This window comes from Nyctibius grandis, chromosome 4, assembly GCF_013368605.1.
Source record: "Nyctibius grandis isolate bNycGra1 chromosome 4, bNycGra1.pri, whole genome shotgun sequence".
Taxonomy (NCBI): Eukaryota; Metazoa; Chordata; class Aves; order Nyctibiiformes; family Nyctibiidae; genus Nyctibius; species Nyctibius grandis.
The window spans coordinates 29676062-29697917 of NC_090661.1; the positions used below are offsets into that span (position 1 = coordinate 29676062).

The window sequence follows — 21856 nt, forward strand, 5'->3', positions numbered from 1 at the left end:
GCAATTTCCCTGAAGTGAAGTTGACCATCACCTCCATGCTATCCTGTGAGCAAATCACTGTTACCTACCCAACACCCTCTTCTCCCTAACTGGTCCCAGTTGAAAGAAATTACTCAAGCAGGAGCTGAATCTCACCACCACACTCTTCTGTTTCCCTGTTCACACGACTGAACAGAAGAGCAATGATTCCTACTGTTTAAAACACATTTTCCCTTCAAAGACCTCACAACAAATTTCAAAAACAAAGCAAGACTTCCCACTGAATAGCTCACCTCCATTACATAGTGTATCACCCTTCTAATCTCTGGAGCCCAGCTAGAAATAACAGATGTTAACAGATGTATATGTATTTTTTGAATACCATAATAAAATTCTGAGCTGGGTAACTAACAAAGTGCCACATCAATCCAATCTGGATTGATGCAAACACCATACAAGCCTTACATTTATGTTCAGAACATTAACAACGTGCACTTTGTTTCTTACCTGTGATTTCTACCTTCATATTTTCTTCCTTTCTTACAGATTCTTCCAGACCTGACTCCTGCATGGAAAGAGGTGATCCTACATCATGCTCAGCAACAGGCAGAGATTCCAAACACTCCTCCGGTCTGTTCTGTTCCATTTTTAATTCCTTTTTCTGGCCTTCATTGTCATCACATCGTGACTTTAAGAAAGCAATTAAACTGGAATCTGCAAGTATTGACAGAGACAGACAGAGAAGTGACAGAAAGTCTCAAAACACTTGATACGCCTATAGCTCCTGCTATTTATGTTTTAGCCTTTTCATTGCCATTCCACATGCCCTCTTCTTCTGTACAAACTTTCTTTTCAAACTGAGGCACTTAAGTGCTTTATGACCTCTTCAGCACATAAGCTGGGTACAACTGACTGGTGAGGTGACACCAGAGAAATAAATGATAAATGTCTTTTAAGGTAAAGCAACAACAAAAATTCTAGTTATTCTCCTAGCTTACAAATAAAGAGATAATTGTTCCTTTCCCCTTCACTGCCACTGAAAAGGCACATCCAACCAAGACTATTCATTGCGGAGAGAATTCTGGTTTGTGATTTATGGGAGCAACGCAGGCCTGACAGTTTGCCTACCTTGCCCGTGGGCCGCTCGGTTGCATCAATCTGAATGCTATGAAAACACACCAGACAGACACCACAAAAAGCATTACCTGCTCTTTATTGAATTGCACTAGAGTTGCAGCGCATGGTCTAGATATTATGTTAGGAAAAGGAGATCTTGTTTGTTCTCAACTGACTCCCCACCCTGAGAGTCAATTATGGTCTGACAACATCCAGAAAAGAGATTCTCATTTTTCAGAAAACATTCTCTTCATGGTTTGGAGGAAAAAAGGAACACTTGGGAGGTAGGGGTGTTTTGAAAGACAGATAATATTCCTATGGCTCTAAAATAGGAAAATGTCTGAAGATCATCATTTTACTTTCAGTTCTGCTACAGATATCCCACATCATTTCTGATGGACTACACTTTCTCTCTGAATATTCTCCATCCAGAAGATGGCGTTGGGATGCTTATGCCAGAAGTGAACACTAAGAGCCTGTGCACTGTGCCTCTAAAAGGTACAGAGATACTCCAATAAGCAGTACCAGAGACATATAAAGTAAGAGAATATAACACCTACATTGATTATTTATTCTTTGGAGGACAAAGGACAAGCAATTCAGAAATGCTCTGTACCTGAGAGAAGTCATCCCAAAAAGGAAACTAATCCTGTGTCTCTGAAACAGTTCAAAGAGGATTCAAGGATCCATCCCACACTTGTGATCGCTGCACACTCTCCTCATAATGCAGTTTAAATCTCCCTTGGCAGGGGAGAGGCATTCAGCCCAGTCTCATTAAAACACCCATATTTTTTCCTGAATGCAAGCAGAGCTCTCACTTTCTCACACTTCACTCTACACAGCAAGGAAAATTATTCCATAATTTTGTTATTTCATAATTTCACACAAACAGTGACAAACAAGTCACTGATTATGTCAATCTGTGCATAGCATGTCAGAAAGTAAGCCTACTCCTGCCCAGAGTCTCCATGAGCAAAACCAGAACAGTCTCAACAATAAGACCCTGAAGAGGCTGCCCAGCATGGAATTTCCTACCCATCCTCATACTCCACACCATGGAGTCTCATCTGCTTCATAACTAAGAGGTTAATTCAGAGACTGGGCAGCATTAAACACCCATAAATTATTCACACTCCTGAATATGGAGAAAAAGTCTCTTTAATTCACATCTCTGCGCCTGTCTAGTTCCCAAGTTAACCTGTAAGCCAGCGATTTAGTTTAGGAGTTGCTTCATCATGCATAATTCCTAACAGATATTTTTGGAATGCCAAAATTACTCCCATCTTGCTTAAGGCTTCAAAGACTGAAAGATCTACAATTTTAACCCATAGGGCATATAAACAAATACTTTTAGAAAATGATTTATTGTTCAAAAATACTTAAAATATATCCTACCCTTTTTAAACTCCCTAAGTATTCACTTCACTAATATCCCAAAGGATAGAGTGGTGGGGACAAGGAGCAAATATCACAAATCAGTCACAAGAAGAAAGTACATAAACAAGATATTTTTCATACACATGCCATTGTTATAAGCACTGTATAAAAAAAATATTTTTGTCACCTCAGCTCTCTGAATGAAGGATGTGCCTCTCCTTTGCCACCTTCCCAGTTATACCCATGCTGCTTGCAATAAAGTCAACATTAACATGATCTTTAAGCGAAACCCACAATAGACTTATGCATCTAAAATGCCACTCACACTTAAATTTGATGCTAGAGAATCTGAAATTATGAGAATTTCAAAAACCCTTCCCTGCCACCTACATCTGTACGTCTGCTCTCCTTGAGCATACAAAATAATTGAAACCAATGCCAACGTGTTTTACCATGCCCTAGATCACAGAGAGTCTTATCAAATATATCCCACTCAGGGTTCTCCCCCACCTTGTAATCAGCTGTCAGTGACAGGCATTCCCAGAGCACCACTGTGGACAGGGCTCCAAACCAGAGGCCAGACCCCTGCACCCAACAGCCAGGTAATTAAAACACTTTTTCAAGAAGTTCAAGGCTAGTTGTAAGTTTTTCTGCTCCACCAAGTATAGATTCAAACTGAAATCTCCCACATGCCGACACATTTTCCTTATCTGAGTACTGACAGTTCTGGCCCAAGTCTTAGGTATTTTGGAGGGGAAGACCAAGGGCGCTCTCTCACCTCAGCATTGCTACGGCCATCCTAAGAATAGCTTTGCTTTCTTATCTGCTTCAGAGAATTACATTTTAGGACCTCAATACATGTATATGTAACCAGGTATTTGATGTGCAAAGTAACAGAATGCATGGACCGTCCTAACCCACAGCAAAGGGGAGACAAGACAGACAAGCCAAGCCCCCTCTCAATGAGGAATAAGCACTCTAATTCCTTCACACTTAAATCTTACTCATAAGCTACTGACATGACATGGAAACTAGATTATCCACGTATGCAATGAGCAGGAATCCCAAGCTCCCATCTTTGATCTGTGAACTTGGTAAGACTTCAGGACACCTGCATATTCAGTAATCTTCCACGCCTCTAGTAGAATTCACCCTGGGGAGCACATACCCAGCTGAGCCAGAAGCCTTTCCTGCTCCTGCAGGATCTCTTCCTCAGACATGGACCGCAGCTTCTCCAAGTTCTCTTTGTGAATAGCTTGAGCTTCCTGCTCACTCTTTTGGCTCCTAAGACCCTCTCCCGTTATGAGACAAGGTCGCTGAGAGCTCAAAGAGTCACCAGCTTTATCTGTAAGATCCACCAGAGAAAGGTGTTAGTGATCTAAGTGTCTACAGCATTATGAATGTATCTCCATATTGTCATTATCAGGCTTGCATAATTTCTTTTTTTTTACATTGGTTGCCAAGTTAAAATAGGAGTAAAGAAGTTTAGTTTAACTTCAAACAAAATTAAAATATTTGGGCTTGCATCCTATGTCACAAGAAAATGACATTTCCACCTTGTTTCTTCAGGAGCTGGGGAAAGGATGGGGGGAAAGGAATTTTGTTTCTTTAATGCAAAGCAACAGCAAGAAAAGGTAAAATGGAGCATAATTCACAATTGACGCATCAGAGCGTTCTTCCAAGTTAGTGAACGCTAGATTATTTCTCTGCCCAAGAAAACCTGAACCCACATTTGTATGTCAGGTGAACCACGACCTAATAAATATCTGTTGAGTGAGACAGAGAATTAAAATTACTATGTAACCTAGTTTCTGGAGTGATACAGGATCGATTCTCAACACAGGTGTGGTTGCTTCTAACAGTGTCCTGTATTCACCTTTAAGGGTTAAACATATTTGAAGTTCGGGGAGGGATTTTTCCTACCCTGAACAAAATCAAGTCTCCTTTATCAGCTGATCTAAATCCTTTTTAAAGGCTCATTTCATTTAACTCTAGCAGCAGGGTAACGTGCTCCTTTGGTCAGACTGAGCCCCCTCTCAGCTGTCCTGTAGCCCACTATACAAGGACCTGACTTAGTGACTTCATTCCTTATGCTTTGTTCATATACTCCATATAGTGACTTGCAACATGCCTATGACCCTAAACCAGCCAACTCTGAAAGCATCAAACCCCTGTTCAAACAGCAGTAATTACACTCATCACAACATCAGTAAGGTTTGATGTCATCTCCACAGCAGTTGTCTTGCATATTGAGCAGAAAGAGATGAGAAGCCAGAGCGACCTGGTAAAAGATTCAGTAAGCTTCCCACCATCAGCAACTGAGCTGAGAGTTATCAGGCACAAACATTTTGTTACCAGAGCTCCCCCTGTTCTCCTCTTGCTTATAGTGATCCTGCTGCAACAATCTCGCTGAGGAGGCCAATTCATTTTCTGATCCCTGTGTTGTGCTAGTACATTTTAAAAGCATTCTACTTCAAGAGGATCACAGCTATAGGGCTGCTGTATTCCCCCTTTGAGACTTCTCAGAAGTACACATGCACAAACGTAACAGGATCTACAGTAAGCACAGTGTATTGACCTGGATGGTGGATTTGTGCACGCATAACACAGCACATCTCGGGGTTCTCTTACCAATTTTCTGATGGGGTCAGGGCAGACAGAAACCTTAGCCAAATTGCGATAACCCACAAATGACATCTGGCCTCTATTTCAATGTGAAAAAGAGGGTGCCAGGGAAAAACCCAGCCACATGGTGGTCCTAAGCAAACAGGACTGCCCAAGACAAAAAAGCCTGGAGGTGCTGGTACCAGTTAAATTGGTTTCATCTTTCCTTGTCACGTTGCTGTCAGACAAGTAACTGCTGGAGGTGGCACTGACTCATCAGCACTGCCTCACAGCATTCCTTATGGAGCAAAGCCACAGTCTCATTGCAGCGGATCTGGTGAAAGAAGACTGAGCTTTCAGCTTCTAGGTAGGAGTGGGAACCTGCATCACAGTGGTCTCAAACACCTTCATCAGACACAAGAAGAACCCTCCTCCTAAAATTGTGGAAATCAACGATGAAACAAGAAAAACTTTACATATAACAAACAGACAGGAAAAGGAGGACAAGAACCTTGAAAAATAAATCTGTTTGGCCCTGTGTGAAGCAAAAAGGAAATCAGTGAGAAAGCTAACCCAAATTTTAGAATATTAATTTGGGTCTCAGACCATTTCAAACCCTTGTCACTCCACAGACATTCCAAGCAACCTTGAGATTCCTCAACTGCGGATTAACGGTGCTACCCTACTTTAAAGATAAGGTGCACTGATGTTATGGTTACTAAGGCTATGTAAATATGGTAGGCTGGATAAGCAGAAGATTCTCCACTTACCACCCCTGATGCGGGGGAGAGGTGCCTCTCCTGCTGATCCCTCAGGACCCAGGGCATCCGGAGCAGCTGGTCTCATTTGCACGCACTGGGCAGCAGAGGGAGCTGTGGCTGCCTCTTCAGCAGCTCTTCTCGCTGCCATCTTTTGTGCAAAGATGCTTTTTCTTCCAGATCCCACCTTCACCTGCAAACAGGGAAGCCATGCGTCACCACTTTCCTCTGCAGAACTCCCCCGCACACCTGCCACTAACAAATGTATAGATCTGATCCTAAAGACACCCTCAGATCAGACTTTGGGACGTGACACTGAGAAGCTGCTGGCAGCCACCTGCCCTTTTCTGTGTGTGTTATTCCTTTTTTAACACACAGTTTAATGCTAGGACAGAGAGACAAAAACATGAATGTTTTTGCTAACCTAGAGAAGGAAGATGATTAATTATGAGTGAATTCAAGTCAGGCAAGCACACCTAAAATATCACCAAGCACAACAGTTCCAGCTTTCCTGCTGTTTGGAAACCTTGCATAGCTGAATACTTTGCATTTCTGAGGATAAATGGGGCTATACTGTACTGTGCTCACCACATGCTTGGAACAAGCTTCTTATAAGGTGATTAGAGAACAGCAGGGTGAAGAGATTTATGCCGTAAGAAGTGGGCAAGTGGTGCTAAAATAACCCTGACTAAATTACTGTGCTGCTTGCCTAGGCAATGGAAGGGCATGGCTCTGAAGTGCCTTGCACAGGATGCACAGGAAATCCAAAGCAGACTAAGTGAAAAAACTCTTGCATGTCCTCAGTCCAGAGAAGCGTAAAAGGCAGTCTGAATATTTGGTAGCTGCTTTGTGCACTCCTGCATCAAGTAAACAGAACTGGTAGTTTAAAAAGTATTACTCTTTCCCTTCAAAAAAGCTGTCCTTCAAAATAAGCTACCTCTTCAAAGCAACCACAGCTATCAACCACATACCAATTCCAAGCATCTGACTCCCGCTCAGCTAGCAGCTCTTCCTACTACAGCAAAAACTGATGACAGCAGCCATGGCTTCCAGTTTTACAGCCTCAGATAAAAAAATATGTCAAAATTCCAAAAAATGCAAAACATAATCTGTGCAACCGTACTCAAATATCATGCCAGGAGGAATCAGGCGCAACTTCAGTAAGCATGGACTTAATCAAACCTGGTTGACAAATTAACAGAGATTGTTCCTCAGAGAAAAAAAAAACAGAACAGGATCTATTACAACAGTGCAGATTTGACCTCACTAAAGTTAGCTGAAGGGGATCACCATTTTTCCTAAACCAAAAGGATTCCGATGCCATTTAACTGCATGGTATGGACTGCCTACTTGATGGCAGCTTCGTAGGAGAACTCTTTCCTACACTAAGGTGGTAATGCCAGAGGTACGTTGAGCCAGCTACTAGTCTTCAGCATGCCAAGTCACTTATTTTGAGCCCTACCACCCATCAAGCAGTAGGCTTTGTGGTGGGGAAGTTGAATAGTTAATGAAGGTAGCATAAAAGAGCTGCTCGCAATCTTACCTCACTTTTTATCTCAGAGCGGTGAAATGTCCTTGGAAATGGGTCTCCTGTGGGCACTGGCGTGTTCACTGCTACTGCACTTGTGTCTCGTTCCTGCAGACAAAAATTCAAACCCTGTAGAAACCATTGCAACAGCCAGACGTGTTTCTACCATTTAGCTAAAAGTGGACTGAAAATCTCTCAGCTCTGCATCTCACAAGCTTTCTGCTACATCACTGTCAGGCTCATAGTACCTTATGCTTATTAAGAGCCAAAGTGAGGCTATTTTCCAAAAGGCTGGGCTGCCAAATTCCATGCACCACTGAAAGAATCAGATAAAGGAAAACCTGGGCCAATGCAGAGCAATAAGAACATCGCCCTTAGAAAGTCCAGAACTCAACCAAATCCCCACTAGAGCACGTGCCTGCATTGCAAGCTGTGTGACCTGTAGGCAGTCTGGATTGGAGAGCAGATTCAAACCCATATTTAACTGACAGTAAAACTAAACCCAAAGAACTTTTTCTTTCAAGGTGCTCCAGGACACTGGTCTACAGTGCTACAACTGCTTCATTACACTGTAGAAATAAAAAGCAGCAACAGAACCCTCCATCCCTGTCCACTGCTCAGTTTACAGAATTCAAAGAAACACTAGACCGTCATATAAAAATCAGACCTACAATAATTTTGCTGAAGACTGCTGTAATGTGTTGATCATGACTCTCCAGTCTTTCCTCTGGATCTTCATCCTCAAAGTGGACACAGGCACTTTTGATCTTGGACTTTTTTGGAGGAGCTGGAGTTAAAGCTGGGAGAATATCAGGAAAATCTGTGGAGTGGAAATAATAAGAAAAAAAAGCAGTCAAGTTACTCATACATAACTACTGTGCAACAGGTGCCAGTCCAAAAGCTCCCTAATAGCACCTATTATTGCTTTGATGAGAAACAAAGAAGATCAGGAAGCAATAAGACAACGAAGACTCCTCTGTCTCCGACTTGCACTGGGTAGTGGAGAGAAACATGCTCAAGAATTTCATTATTTATGTATTGGCACCAAGGTCTTTTCAAAGAGGTGCATAAGCAGGAAAGGGTATTGAGGCCTGATGGCAAGTATTAAGGGAAGAAGCAAGGATGTACAGAAACAAATAGCGTCCTTGCAGGTGGTGTACAGAAAAGCACATTTCTACTACCAGCTCTAACAGTGAGTGATTTGTATGATCATGAGCAAGTGAAGGCCTCCTTTTCACTATCTACAAACTGGGATTATATCACCTTATCTGGAGCCAAGCACTGTAAGATTTAAATCGTTGCTTTTAAGAAAGCACCTTGAGCTTCTGAGACTATTAAACAGATGACAGAAATGTTACAGTTACTACTGATGGAGGAAAACAAAACGGCAGGAAGGAGGCTTATCCAGCCAGATCTGCTGGCTGAAAGCTGGAGCTGTTAGCAGAACTAAATCTCAAAGACACTGAGAACAGGGTCTGGATAGATGGAAAAATAAGCAGTGAGTGTCCAAGTTACAGAAAATACCTCCTGCACTGAGGCTGGCAAGGTACCACAGACAGCTGATAAATGTAGACAAAGGCAATGTGCTGGAAAGGTAGTTCTACTGGATGCTAGTAACATTGGACAAGTACATTTTCCAACAAGGCTAAGAACAAACAATACTGCAAGAAGGACACACATGCGGGGCAAAAGCAACACTGGCTTGAGAGGGAGGTGAAAGGGCAACCACTGAGGAACACTGAAAGGGACAGAGAAACCTCGTAATTCAAAGAACCCCACAAGGGAAATTACCATCCAACATGACTACATCCTTGCTGTCCTGTAGTAGGGGTCTCTCAGCATCTGTGCTCCCTTCCTCCCCCTTCCTCTTGTCTGCTTTCTTCACAATCTTCACTGCAGGTAAAGCTCTGGCTGCCAGGAACTGGCTTTGAAAGTGTAGCAGGTCTGCCTCGGACTCCCCAGGCTTTGGTCTTGGCAACATCCTGCCTTCTTGCTCTTGCAGCCCGGCCCTGCGTGCTGTTCACATGGAACCTATTTAAGACATAGAAAACTGGTTACAGAACTGGATTTCCTGGGGAAAGGATGGGGACAGCAATGGAAAACTATTCATTTTTTGTTCCACTCTGTTGTTCCTGTACATACTGCAGCCGCTCTATTTCAGGATCACCCCAGAACACAACCAGTTGTACCAGAGTCCCAGACAAACTATTTATCTTGTTCTTCATTGCCAAACAACATGCTACTAGACAAGCCAACACCTGGTCTACCAGCCACTGGGAGCAGAATGGCATCCATCCAGCAAAAAGCCAGCCAAGAAGTGTATCACTCCAGAATGCCAACAACACAGCCTTGGATTTGCAAAGCCACAGAAGCACCTGGTCCAAGATAACAGTTTTGACCTACTCCAATATCAACACCAACCAAGAACATCAGAAGCACAGTATCATGCAAACCTCTCCCCTCCAGCATAGAGTCTCCTCAGGATCCTAGCATTAGCATCTCTGTCAGGATGCAAGAGCCTGTCCATGTAGACCTGGACAATGCACTCACCCTCACTGACTCTGTTTGCTCTCCTTCTCACTCAAATCTCCCAAGTGAAAAAAGTTTTTCTTCCTTATCTAGTCCTCCTGCTTCAGTTCTCTTGCACTCTTTCACTGCCCTCTTATTTGCAGAAGTCACGCCATTTCCAAGCATTTTCATTCATTGCCCAGGCCAGTTGTGGGTTGAAAGCCAAGGGTGGTATTTATAAAGGCTTTTACCTCTGTGCATAAGAGAACTTAGTAGGAAAGCAACTATTCCACCTCCCATCTACTGGGCATGAAAATATTTGTGAGTATTATTCCCCACCTCTTATTCCCAGAGACTGGGACCATCAATCCATTTCTCATAGGCAGCAAGTAAAGTGTTGCAAATACATTTCACACTAATTGAATCACTGATCAGCACTAATGCTACTGACTTGACACCCTCCCACACTTAGCACATTGAAATATTTTGTTCATATTTGATCTCTTCCACTTTTAAAAGCCCATCAGGACTTAATGATGATTTATTGTGAAGTTGGAAAGGAAAGTGGATATGGATTTTTAAAACTACAATTAACTGCCATATGGATAGGCTGTACGCATGAGAAAATGCAAAGCTTGGAAGTGAATCTCTACTTAATTTCAAAACAAAATTCAGTCATTGTGTAGGCACAGCCACTGCCCTGAAGCCAATGCTTTGTCTTATCATACTTTATTGTAAAATATGTGGGGACATATCTTGTGGGAAGGATACTAACAGACACAAGAATCACCTCATGCAGTATTTATGACCTACACTTGGAATATTTATACTATTTTCAGGGATCTCATTCTTGACCAAGGTGGATTAGATGTGATGCTGCTGGTTCCAAGAGCATGAGGAGGTCCAGGGAGTTTTACATTTGGCTGTTGTTTTTTTTAAAATCAAGGCCTCAGTATAAAGCCAACAACCATGTAAGACCCACTGAAATTCTTTCTCCTGCCCCTCATTTTGTGCAAAAGCTGAACTAAAACCATTCAGAGTTAAGAGTTTTGTGCACCAAAACAAAGTGGAGTTTCAGAGGTTTCGAGGTTTCCAGGGACTCCATTAGCTCCAGCACTTCATGACTGAGGAACCAGACCTCTTCATCCGATGCCAGCATCATGAGTTAGCTGCTGAATTTCAGACTTCTCAAAACACTGACCTTAATGAAAGCTGTCAGCTCAAGAGTCCCAGAACAACAACTTCCATTCACACCAAGCCTACATATCGCACAAGCAGCAACAAGGGGAACTTCCCTGTACCCTCTGAACAATAAAACCCTCCCCCCCAACTTCTCTGCCAGTGCTGCCAAGGACATCTGTAGAACATGGCCACTAGCAAAGGCTACTCCAGGGCAGAAAGGAAAGGGAGCATTCTGCTACGGCGCCTCGCTACTGTCAGAGAAGGACTTAACACAAAAACACCTGGGATGTCATTGCAGTTCTGACTGATGCTGAGAATGCAGAAACACTCCCTTTCAGCCCAGCTCCCTTGCAATTGCACAGCAAAAATTTCAACTTCTGCAGACAGCTCCTTTTTTTGGGCACTCCTAGCATAAGTACACACCTACTTGCTGTTTATTTACAGAGCTTTCTGCCACAACAGGGGCTCCAATAGTCATACTTCAGTTGATAGGTCCCTCTTTGATATGCCTAAGTAGCACCACATGCATCAGAAGCCAAGTGTTTCATGCCCTATCATCACAGGCTTCAAAGCCCAAATGAGGGTGATGCTACGATTAACAGACACAAAATACGCAGTTATAAGCAAAGTGGGCTGCTAATCTTTCTGCAATAAGCCTCTTCCACACAGGGATGTACATTTACTTGTCAGAGTCTCTGTGTATTAAAAACATTAATCAAAAATATAGTGGGCCTTGAAACTGTCTTCATTTGTCTGGGGAATTGTCCTGCACAAGATGCCAACTATGCAGTCACTGTCTAAAGAGGTTAGATGTCGTTCCAGGAACCGTTTCCTCAAAGTCACTCCTTCCTCCATATCGATATATAGGCTGCCCAAATGTAAAGAGTTACAAGATGGTAATACAGAGGTGGGCATTAGTCTGGTGCAAAAATAGATAAAAGCTTTAAATGTGTTCTTTCTATGTTCTAACAAGGTCTAGAAATTTAATACAACCGAGGCCTTTGACTTGGTCCTTCTACAGTCCAACGACCTAGAAATTGCTTAAATACATATGGCACTTGCAGACAGACAGAATGTAGTGAAAATAGTTTGCTTTCTAATGGTACCTTTTTCCATGCGCCCTGAAAGCCATCTAGGCACATTAGCAACACTCACCTGGCCATCATAAGGAGTAATTCTTATCTACCAGTGCTCAAAGAAAACATGCAAGAAAAATAACACACTACTGATGATCAGCACTAACCCCAGCATCGTATGGTCTGGTTATCTCAAATCTTCCAACTGGCTACTTAAAAGCTAACTACACACAAACTGTTTGCCTAGGGGGACCACCATCTAGCCAACATACACAACCTGCTGAGGATATTGTCCTAGGAATGCATGTAAGGGATCAGAAATGCTGTCAAAGGATCATGAGCACCTATACACACGAGAACATAGCAATTATTATGTGAATACACTCTCATCTGCTGTTGTATCCCGTCTGCACTAAGAGTCTCAATAAATAATTTTCTGTCATGGATACTGTTTGAAAAGACCATCAGTGCTGCAGGAAGTTTTACAAATGCAGCTGGGACCAGTGGTCTAAGTCAGCCTAAAAGAAGATGCAAAAGCACAGAAGGCAATAAAGCCACAGACTGCTTCAAGTGCCAAGGTACGCTTTTGGATTAACTAACTTCAGCTCAATTTAAGCCTAAGAAGGAAGGTCAGTTAGAATCACAGAATCACAGAATGTTAGGGATTGGAAGGGACCTCGAAAGATCATCTAGTCCAATTCCCCTGCCGGAGCAGGACTGCCTAGACCATATCACACAGGAACGCATGCAGGCGGGTTTTGAATGTCTCCAGAGAAGGAGACTCCACAACCTCTCTGGGCAGCCTGTTCCAGTGTTCGGTCACCCTCACCGTAAAGAAGTCTTTCCTCATATTTATGTGGAACCTCCTGTGTTCTAGCTTGCACCCATTGCCCCTTGTCCTGTCAAGGGATGTCACTGAGAAGAGCCTGGCTCCATCCTCATGACACTTGCCCTTTACGTAATTATAAACATTAATGAGGTCACCCCTCAGTCTCCTCTTCTCTAAGCTAAAGAGACCCAGCTCCCTCAGCCTCTCCTCATAAGGGAGATGTTCCACCCCCTTAATCATCTTCGTGGCTCTGCGCTGGACTCTCTCTAGCAGTTCCCTGTCCTTCTTGAACTGAGGGGCCCAGAACTGGACACAATATTCTAGATGCGGCCTCACCAGGGCAGAGTAGAGGGGGAGGAGAACCTCTCTTGACCTGCTAACCACACCCCTTCTAATACACCCCAGGATGCCATTGGCCTTCTTGGCCACAAGGGCACACTGCTGGCTCATGGTCATCCTGCTGTCCACTAGGACCCCCAGGTCCCTTTCCCCTACGCTGCTCTCCAACAGGTCTGCCCCCAACTTGTACTGGTACATGGGGTTGTTCTTGCCCAGATGCAGGACTCTACACTCGCCCTTGTTATATTTCATTAAGTTTCTCCCCGCCCAACTCTCCAGCCTGTCTAGGTCCCTCTGAATGGCTGCGCAGCCTTCCGGTGTGTCAGCCACTCCTCACAGTTTTGTGTCATCAGCGAACTTGCTGACAGTGCACTCTATTCCCTCATCCAAGTCATTAATGAATATATTGAATAGAACTGGTCCCAGTAGCGACCCTTGAGGGACTCCGCTAGATACAGGCCTCCAACTGGACTCAGTCCCATTGACCACCACTCTCTGGCTTCTTTCTTTCAGCCAGTTCACAATCCACCTCACTACCCGATCATCCAGACCACACTTCCTCAGTTTAGCTGCGAGGATGCTGTGGGAGACCGTGTCAGTTAGGACCGTGTCATTTAGACCGTTTTCAGTTAGGACAGTAAGGGACCCTCATCACCAAATTAATGCAGCACCAATGTTTTACAAAGGATGGCATTCACTTTACAGAACAACTGAGTTTTATAATACTGTTCCAATGCTTTCCAGAAGCAGCATTTAAGCTCCTGAGGCATGTTACCAACCTCTGCCACTACTCTCAGCAGACATAAAACAACATAAGAACCAGGCACAGCATCTGTGTACCACTCCACTCATGTCCAAGGGTTTTACAGGTGCCATCAGGCCTCAAAAAACTGTACTTACTTGATATAATCCTATACCGTTATGATTTTTACTTTATTCTAGCTCATCTGCATTTACAATCCATTTTTTTTTCTGCAGCAGCAGAGGCCTATGGTCCAAGGGAGACACTTGCATCACAACAACAGCCATGAACTAGACACAGTTAAAAGAGAAAAGGTAGCAAACACATGTAAAAGCAAAGAATCATCTCTGACTCCTACTGATTTCTGAACCCTGACATTTTTTCCCCATCCTCAAGTCTACAACGCTCTTTTGTTAAAGTTATCAGGTTTGGGTCAAAGAAGAATACAAGGACCTGCTGTCACAATTGGTACCTCAAATTAATGTATTTCTTCAGACCTTATTGGTTAAGATAAGGAATTAAAAGGACAAGCAGAGAGTCACATCTCAGCCTCTCCAAGGCAGCTCAGCAGTCAATGGAATGGTACAATTTCCCTGCTCTAGATTAGCAGAATGAAAGCCTCACTCAGGATTCTTGGCTACTTTGCACAATGGTGATGTGCATGCTCTGCTCTGCCACAAAAATGCTTCCTGCACACAATACTGTAATGACTGATAGTCTAAAACACCTAGGCTTTATAAGACAGGCAGCAACTTTAATCTGCTATAGAGAAGGCAGATACCTGTAAATATCTTCCTCCCAGAAGGAAAACCCCAGTCAAAAGCTGCAAGAATGTCTCCTTAAAGAAGCTCCACAGCTCACACTAGTCACGTAAGACTCAGTGACCGCTTCTTCGCCCGTGAGACACATACCGTGTGCATGCATACAGTGCCTTGCCTCGGGAAACGCTGCTTTCCCCAGCTTGCCCGAAGAGCCTCTGCAATAAAGAAGCACCAGCATGACACAAAATAAAATCAAAAGCAACAAGCTGCTGTTAACAAACTGAAGAGCTGATGTGTCCAGACGCTCCCATCGCGTTCACAGCCCTCACGGGCCTTCCCTAAACAAGCCTGAATCGAAACCTGAAAGACACACGTAGGCTAACCCGGAGGCCTGGCGAGGCCTCTCCCTGACGGGGAACTGCTCGGGGGAGGGACCCAGCGAAACAGTGCCCCGCAGCACAGAGCGCCCGGCGGGCACGGCCGCTGCCCCGGAGCCCGCACGGCGCCTCTAGCCGCGCTCCCCTTTACGCTGTAGTACAGGCGAAGCCCTGTGACCCCGCTGGCTGCCGCTGCCGCCGCCGCGGGGGACCCCGCACCCTCAGGGCGGGGGAAAGCCCCGCTGCCCCCACAGCTCGGGCCGCCGCTCACCTGCGCTCGGCCCGCGCCACTCACCGCCAGCACTTCCGCTCTGCCCCGCGGCAGCTACTTCCGCCCGGCCTGGCGTCACTTCCGCCCGCGAGTGCCAGTGCCTCTCCGCCGGCGGGGACGGGGCGGCGCCATTTTCTCTCCCTCCGGGGTCCGAGGCGCGGGTGCGTGGTGGGTTGGGTTGTTGGTGAGGCACAGCAGCGCGGTCCTGCGGTGACTCTGAGGGGGTCCCGTGCCGGCTCCCCCTCTGGCCCGGGAGAAGGTGTGGAGCGGCTGCCCGCGGCTGCTGGCGGCGTGGAAGAAGGGCCCGCTGCTGAACTACCTCCCCAAGGTGGCTCTTGGCTTGTGCAGGCCAAGCGCAGGTTCTCCCAGGTGTGTTCATTGGATCTCAGTATAGGCACCCGCACCCAACAGCCTGTGTCTGCACATGTAAACGTATGGTCTGTGCCTTTTCACTATCAGAGGGCGTTGATGTGCCTGAGACTAGAGGTGTCTCAGGAGAGCAGATACATAAAGCTACATAAAAAGCTGTAATTATTCGTGTCTGAATATTCATTTATTACATATGCCGAGCTTTACTAAAAGCTACTGGAAAGTTGTTACAACTTGCAGAAGCATTGATTTTAATATTGGTCATTAGTTGTAGTGCTTGGTCGCTTTTCAGCCTTTTTACATGGGAGATTAATTCTGTAGGCATAAGTACAGACATAGATCAGAGGGCTTGGGCTGGACCAAGTGGGCTCACTGGGAAGGGCTCACTGTTCTGTTTATCCCTTCAGAAAACTCTGATACTACAGCAAAATTACAACCAGCCACAAGTTTTGTTTTGTTACGACCATTGAAAGCACTTAAATCTATTCTGTCAACAGACAGTCTTAACCACAGTGTCAGAGAAACAGTGTCGTACTGAACTTGTACAAAATGGAAATTCTCAGTGAAAATGCTGGGCAGAAAACATCTCCCTCAGTTGTGCATGTCCCAATGAGCAATGCTTTTCCTGAGATGGTGAAGTTGACGACTGCACTATTTTAGGTTGTTGAGCACTTGAAGTAGAAACCACCAAAATCACTTGAAGATGCCCCATTAGACCAACTTACTAAGTAGCCAAGAGTGATGCTGGTTTTAACCTTATGAGTGGACATTTTTCTACCACCTGATTCTGGCACAGGTGTTTGAGCAGTTACTTCTGTTACATGTGGTGCTTATAGGTGCCTCTAGCAGGAGGAATAAATAGAGCTGCTCTTAATTACATTTGGAGATTCTCAGAAAGGAGCCTCAAGAGTGTTTGGAGTGCTTCTCTGATGCTGCCCTGCCAGACTGCAGTTCATCAGCTGGTGGAGCTCTGCTTTGCTCTCCCTAAAGGAACTGGAATCAAATTAAAGTCAAACCTAGTTCAGGAATAGCAGTGACTGCTGAGAAATGTGATGTCCAATTCTCCATTTCACTGAAATCAACTGTTACCCTACCACCACCATCTGCCACTTAATTTTGTCATTCCCAGTTTCTGCTCGTTTGGGATGCAGGAAACACTTTGAAATAATTGTTCAAGTTTCTTGCAGTTAAACCTCAAGAGCAGCAGTTTCTACTCCTTTCTCTGTGGGACCACTCGGCATTGCTGGTGGCTCTGGGACTCTGTTGGTTGTGTAGGACTGCTCCAAAATCAATTGAAATCAATGGATTATGGCTCTGCTTGAGGCAAAAGGTGGAACTAGGATTTTAGTTTCTTGCACCGGTCATCTTCAGACCAGATGAGAGAGCACCATTGATTTTACAAAAGGGTTTGGCAGTTGGCAGATGCACTGGTGCGAATAGAAGACCTCTCGCACTCTGAGGCTTTGCTGGTGCTGAACTTAGGAACGATCTTCCGTGGATCCCAGTGGAGACATTTGCGTTCTCTTACCTGGACAATAAGGCAGGGAGACCTTGGCACTGGTTGCATTGAAACATGTTTGGGATAAGCGTTGGGACTATATAGACTGTCTGACAACCACTTATGAGGTATGGAAATGATGTAAATGAATGACTCTTCATCCAGTGAAAAAAACATACCCTAAAGGTGTTATAGGATATTTGACTCTATGTGTCTTTAACTGAATCAAGTCAGTAAGCTAGATGGCCTGAGCCATGAACGGGCCTGTTTGAGTGATGGTTCTTCAGGGTGGTCCACCTGTCATCTTTTCCTCTTAAACCCAGGAGAGGTGCCTATGGAGACATAACCAATTGCTGGCTGAATTTTGCATTGCCTGAGTGGTCCTCTGATTCTAATCATAAAAAACATTAACTTTGTATCTTGCTTTCTGCTGAAGTAAGCCTGTACCTTTCTGTAATGCTTCTCATGTGAATGGTCAGCATTGAACTTAGCAAAACTAACGTGTTATTTGAGTTATATCTAATCTGAAACTAACCTGAGGGTCAACCAGGCAGAACTGGTCAATACCCACAGATGGTAATCCTGTCGTGAGCGCGGGGTGGCATTCAAGCCTGACAGCCATAGGCATTTTTCCTCCCTCATTTCTTTCACCCTGCCTGCACAGGTTCTGCAGCCACACACAGTCACTCTTAGCATGCATGTGAAGTGGGCAAGTCATCTTTTTTTGCCAGAAAGATACAAAAATATATGCAGAATATATTCAATTTTAATTACTGCAAGACAGGAATGCTTCTCATCGAAACTGCCAGAGTTTTATGTATCTTTTCTTCATTACATTAATTATTTACTTTCAGTTTTAATAATAGTTAAGGGCACTATATATAGCTTATGCTCTATCAATAAATCATGCTTGTGCGTTTTCATATTTATCCTATAAATTATAAGTACCAACACACTTGTGTGGATCTGCTAAGCTATTCTACCAAAGAAATTCCCACCAGAGCACCTCTAAGTCATTGGAGGTGAACTCAAACATTCCTCACTTAAGGAGAGCTATTTTATGAGATTTTAAAAGGTCATCAGCCTTGCCACAAGCCCCAACAGTCTTCCTCTCTCTCTCTTCTTCTAGCTCACCACAAGCAAATAGTTTCACGTGACTTTCTGGAGGATGGTTTTGGTCTTCCAAATCAGAGAGAAGCATGAGAGCCCACAGCCAAATGCTTTCTCACTGAATTGTAACAGGGAAGGAATCAGAACAACAAAGACAACATGGCAGTGGCCTTGGTGGGATCAGAAAGGGTCAATCCATAAATGTAATAGTATTATGTGTGTTGCAGAGATGATAAATATTAGGATAAGTTGTCTAAGAAGCAGGTGACCAAGGAGACAGATAATCCTAGTGATTTGTTGCCAGAAGACAGAAACTGAAGTCGAGAACAGAGCAGCTGGAGAGCAGGGTGAGGGACAGCACGCAGATCTGCTTGGGAATAGAGAACAGGTGATAATAAGGGATCGGTCCAAGATACAAGTCCTTACTTGTGTTCCCTTGTAAAAAATAATTGAGTCTGGTAGGACAAAATGTTCAGTAGCAGGTTGTCACTAAAGGTTCAACTCTGCAAGGGACTAAGCATTGAACTCAGAAGAAATGGTAATACATCATGCCTCAAAGGAATGGTTGCACTGCACATCCACACCAACGTCTGCAGGAATCCACCTGGAAGAGTGAGAGCCCTGAGACAGCCGAGCAAGGGCTTACACACAGCAGTGTCATACACAGCACATCGGGACTCTCGGTGGTAGTAAAAAAAACTACACACGTTCTTAAAGAAATGCACGTGCACGAGAGCAAAACTGGATTGTGAGCAATCGATGGCAGCTTTCTTGCTGGTGGGAGAACATGATAGGTGAGCAGAGACGGTGTGTGTGTTCAAACATCCTCAGAGATCCACCCACAGAGCCCTGAGTGGCTTTTTCTGCAGCTCTGGTCTGCTTTCGGGACGGAACCCTGGGACTCCGCAGCAGTAACACCTCACCAAGCAAAGGCTTCTGGGCATCCCTGGGACTAGGTAAAGCAGGGATGTTTTAAATCAAACCTCTACTTGCTCACCAATAAAAAGCATGCATCCATGCCCAATGTGAATTGATGCAAGTGAGGGGGAAGGGTTGTGTATTTTAAAAGCCCAAAAGAGCAGAGTGTTTACATATCTCTAGCAATGCATCTGCCAAACATTATGTTGGCTTTTGACAGTTAGCATGGGATTTCCTCTGTGTTGTTTGTTTTATCAATTGTTTCTATAGAAATGCCATTTTTATCAGACTAAATGAAAATAACCTGAAATAACACACATCTTCAGCAAATAAAGATACTTCTCGCTCAGTCTATATAATGTATCCGTATCACACTGGGTTTTCCTCCCCTCAGTACAACATCAGAATAAAACCCAGCTCAAAGCGAGCTGCCGTACAGCTGAGACTCCAGAGAACAGACTGCTGTAGAAATTAGACAGGGCAGTCAAGCAAACGTGTTTCTCAAGTCAGGTCGTTCAGACACTGCCTCTGAAGAGCATTGCAGGTGAAAATCGGTGTTTGCACAGATGGTGGATGCATTGTCATTGACAGTCACTGCTTTACAGAAGGCTTAAATGAAAATGGCCTCTGAGCTGACCCTGCCTGACAATGCCCTCTGCCCCTGCTATCACCGAGGAAAGCAACATTTCTGAAATTCAGCTTCTCTGGGCTGAGGACAGTGTCTCTCGTGGCTGCTGCTGCAGGATCTGTCTGCCAAAACCTGAGCGATGTAGTGCACGCATTCAAGTCTGCTGTCATAGATTTTAAAGGAAGCCTGTCAAAGCGCCTAAGCCTGATATTTCACACAATTTAAGACAGTTTAAAGCACTGGATAAGCTCAGATGATTATCCTCTGTGGCAAATCTCCTGAAGAACTGGCTGTTTTGTTGGCAATTCAGCATTTGTTCCTTTCTTCTCTTCAGATTATTTACTGTTTTACCACGTGGAAAACCTTATACTTCTTCACCTGAACAGGATAAGTGTGATGCATATGTGCTTTATCCAAATCCCATCTATACTAGCCAGAATATCTTCTGAAAGGAGTGCCATGGGAAGCTCACCTCCCAGGCTCCAACTCTCGCACCCTGGGAATGGAAAATGTGGCCTCTGCAATGCACCCGCTTTAGGGAGCTCAATATTCAGTGTAGGTGCACGCACAGCAGCTAGCTCGTACTGCCAGTGGACCCAAGCCTGAAGTACTTAACTCTAAATAGCTGTGCTAATGCTACTAGATCTGCCAAGAGTTTTTAACAGTGACAATCATGATGTCCTGATGATTTAAGTGGTCTGGCAGAACCAACTGCACTCACACAGAGTTGGGATTTTGCCTTCATCTTTGGAAAAGTAAAGGTCTGTGGTGGATTGCTGTGCCTTGTCTTCATGAATACTTGCCCATGGAGTCTTATGAGGCCAGAGCTGGTTTCCCATCCCCTTGGGAATGACATGAAAAGCTGTGGGTTCCCAGAGGACCGTGCTGGCACTGTGCATTTCCGCTTCTGAAGTAGCAACACACACTGCTTCACTCAGCTTGATGGAAGTGAAGTCATCAGAAAGCTTCAGCTGTACACACTTCTCTACCAGGTTGATGTGAAAGCATCTTTCTAGAGTACTCTCTTATGCTCATTATTTGCCTGACAACAAGTTCTCTTCAGTATTGGTTTTTTTTTATTTTATTTTCAGAGGTATTTATAGCTATTGTGATCTCTCATGGTAGTTGCTTACATCAGGAGCAAAGAAGTTGACTGTGGCCGGAGGAAAGCTCCCTGCAGAGCGAGCCTCCTCCTGTTAGTGGCAAGCGGTACCACTAGCAACACCAACATTTAAAAGCCCTTTTCTTCAGTAGCACAGTCACAGGGGAAACAGCAGAGATCACTCCAGTGCTTGCTCAGTGTCACCATGTGGGAGCATTGATTGCTCAGATGTGTGTGTGCACCTTTTCATTTTGGTTTGTCACTGAGGGCCACGCATTTTAAAAGTCTGTTTGGCACTGGACAACAGCCCTGAGTGCTGGCAGGCTGCCTTCTAGAGACATATAGCAGCAGCAACTGCCCAGCTTTCTTCCCATGGGAAAATATTGGGAACTGTCCAAATTATCGACTTGGCTCTGGAATGGTGCTGCCCAGATGCTGCATCAGAAGTCGTGAGCCGTGGAGGTCAATGGATAGATTTGAGCTTCCGAGTTTAACTTGGGAAAGAAGTTGGCCAAGCCCCATGACAGGTATTTCCTGCTAACGACCAGAGGTATTTGCTCTTCTTCCAGCCATACACACCATATTTTGGTGCTTGGAGCTGCTGGTGAATTACCTAGCCTAGGATTGCTCCTCTGGCCAGCCACTGTGCCTAAGGGCCTCTCTTTCATATCTAAGATAACAAAATGTTGTGAAGAGATTCTTCTGTTGCTACTCCCTTTGATTTACAAAGCCCCTCAGTGCTGAGGAGAGAGAATCTGGGGGCTCAAATTCCTTGCCATTGTCC

The 21856-nt window shown here is 44.5% G+C and overlaps 1 protein-coding gene across 4 annotated transcripts in view; it reads right to left on the reverse strand.

Annotated features, from left to right (window-relative positions):
- Positions 1-15511, reverse strand: part of RPAP1 (RNA polymerase II associated protein 1) — a 46723-nt gene extending 31212 nt beyond the window's left edge. Inside the window, exons 1-7 of one of the 4 annotated variants that reach the window (XM_068399861.1) lie at positions 15472-15511; positions 9154-9393; positions 8034-8182; positions 7378-7470; positions 5847-6027; positions 3641-3817; positions 487-693 (exon numbers count right to left, since the gene is read on the reverse strand). In XM_068399861.1, the coding sequence (XP_068255962.1) occupies positions 487-693; positions 3641-3817; positions 5847-6027; positions 7378-7470; positions 8034-8182; positions 9154-9343 (997 nt within the window). In that variant the 5' untranslated portion in view covers positions 9344-9393; positions 15472-15511. Of the gene's footprint in view, positions 1-486; positions 694-3640; positions 3818-5846; positions 6028-7377; positions 7471-8033; positions 8183-9153; positions 9394-14819; positions 14897-14949; positions 15001-15447 lie in introns of those variants that run through there. The other 3 variants (XM_068399858.1, XM_068399860.1, XM_068399862.1) reach the window with 3 other exon arrangements.
- Between the last annotated feature and the right edge of the window lie 6345 nt (positions 15512-21856).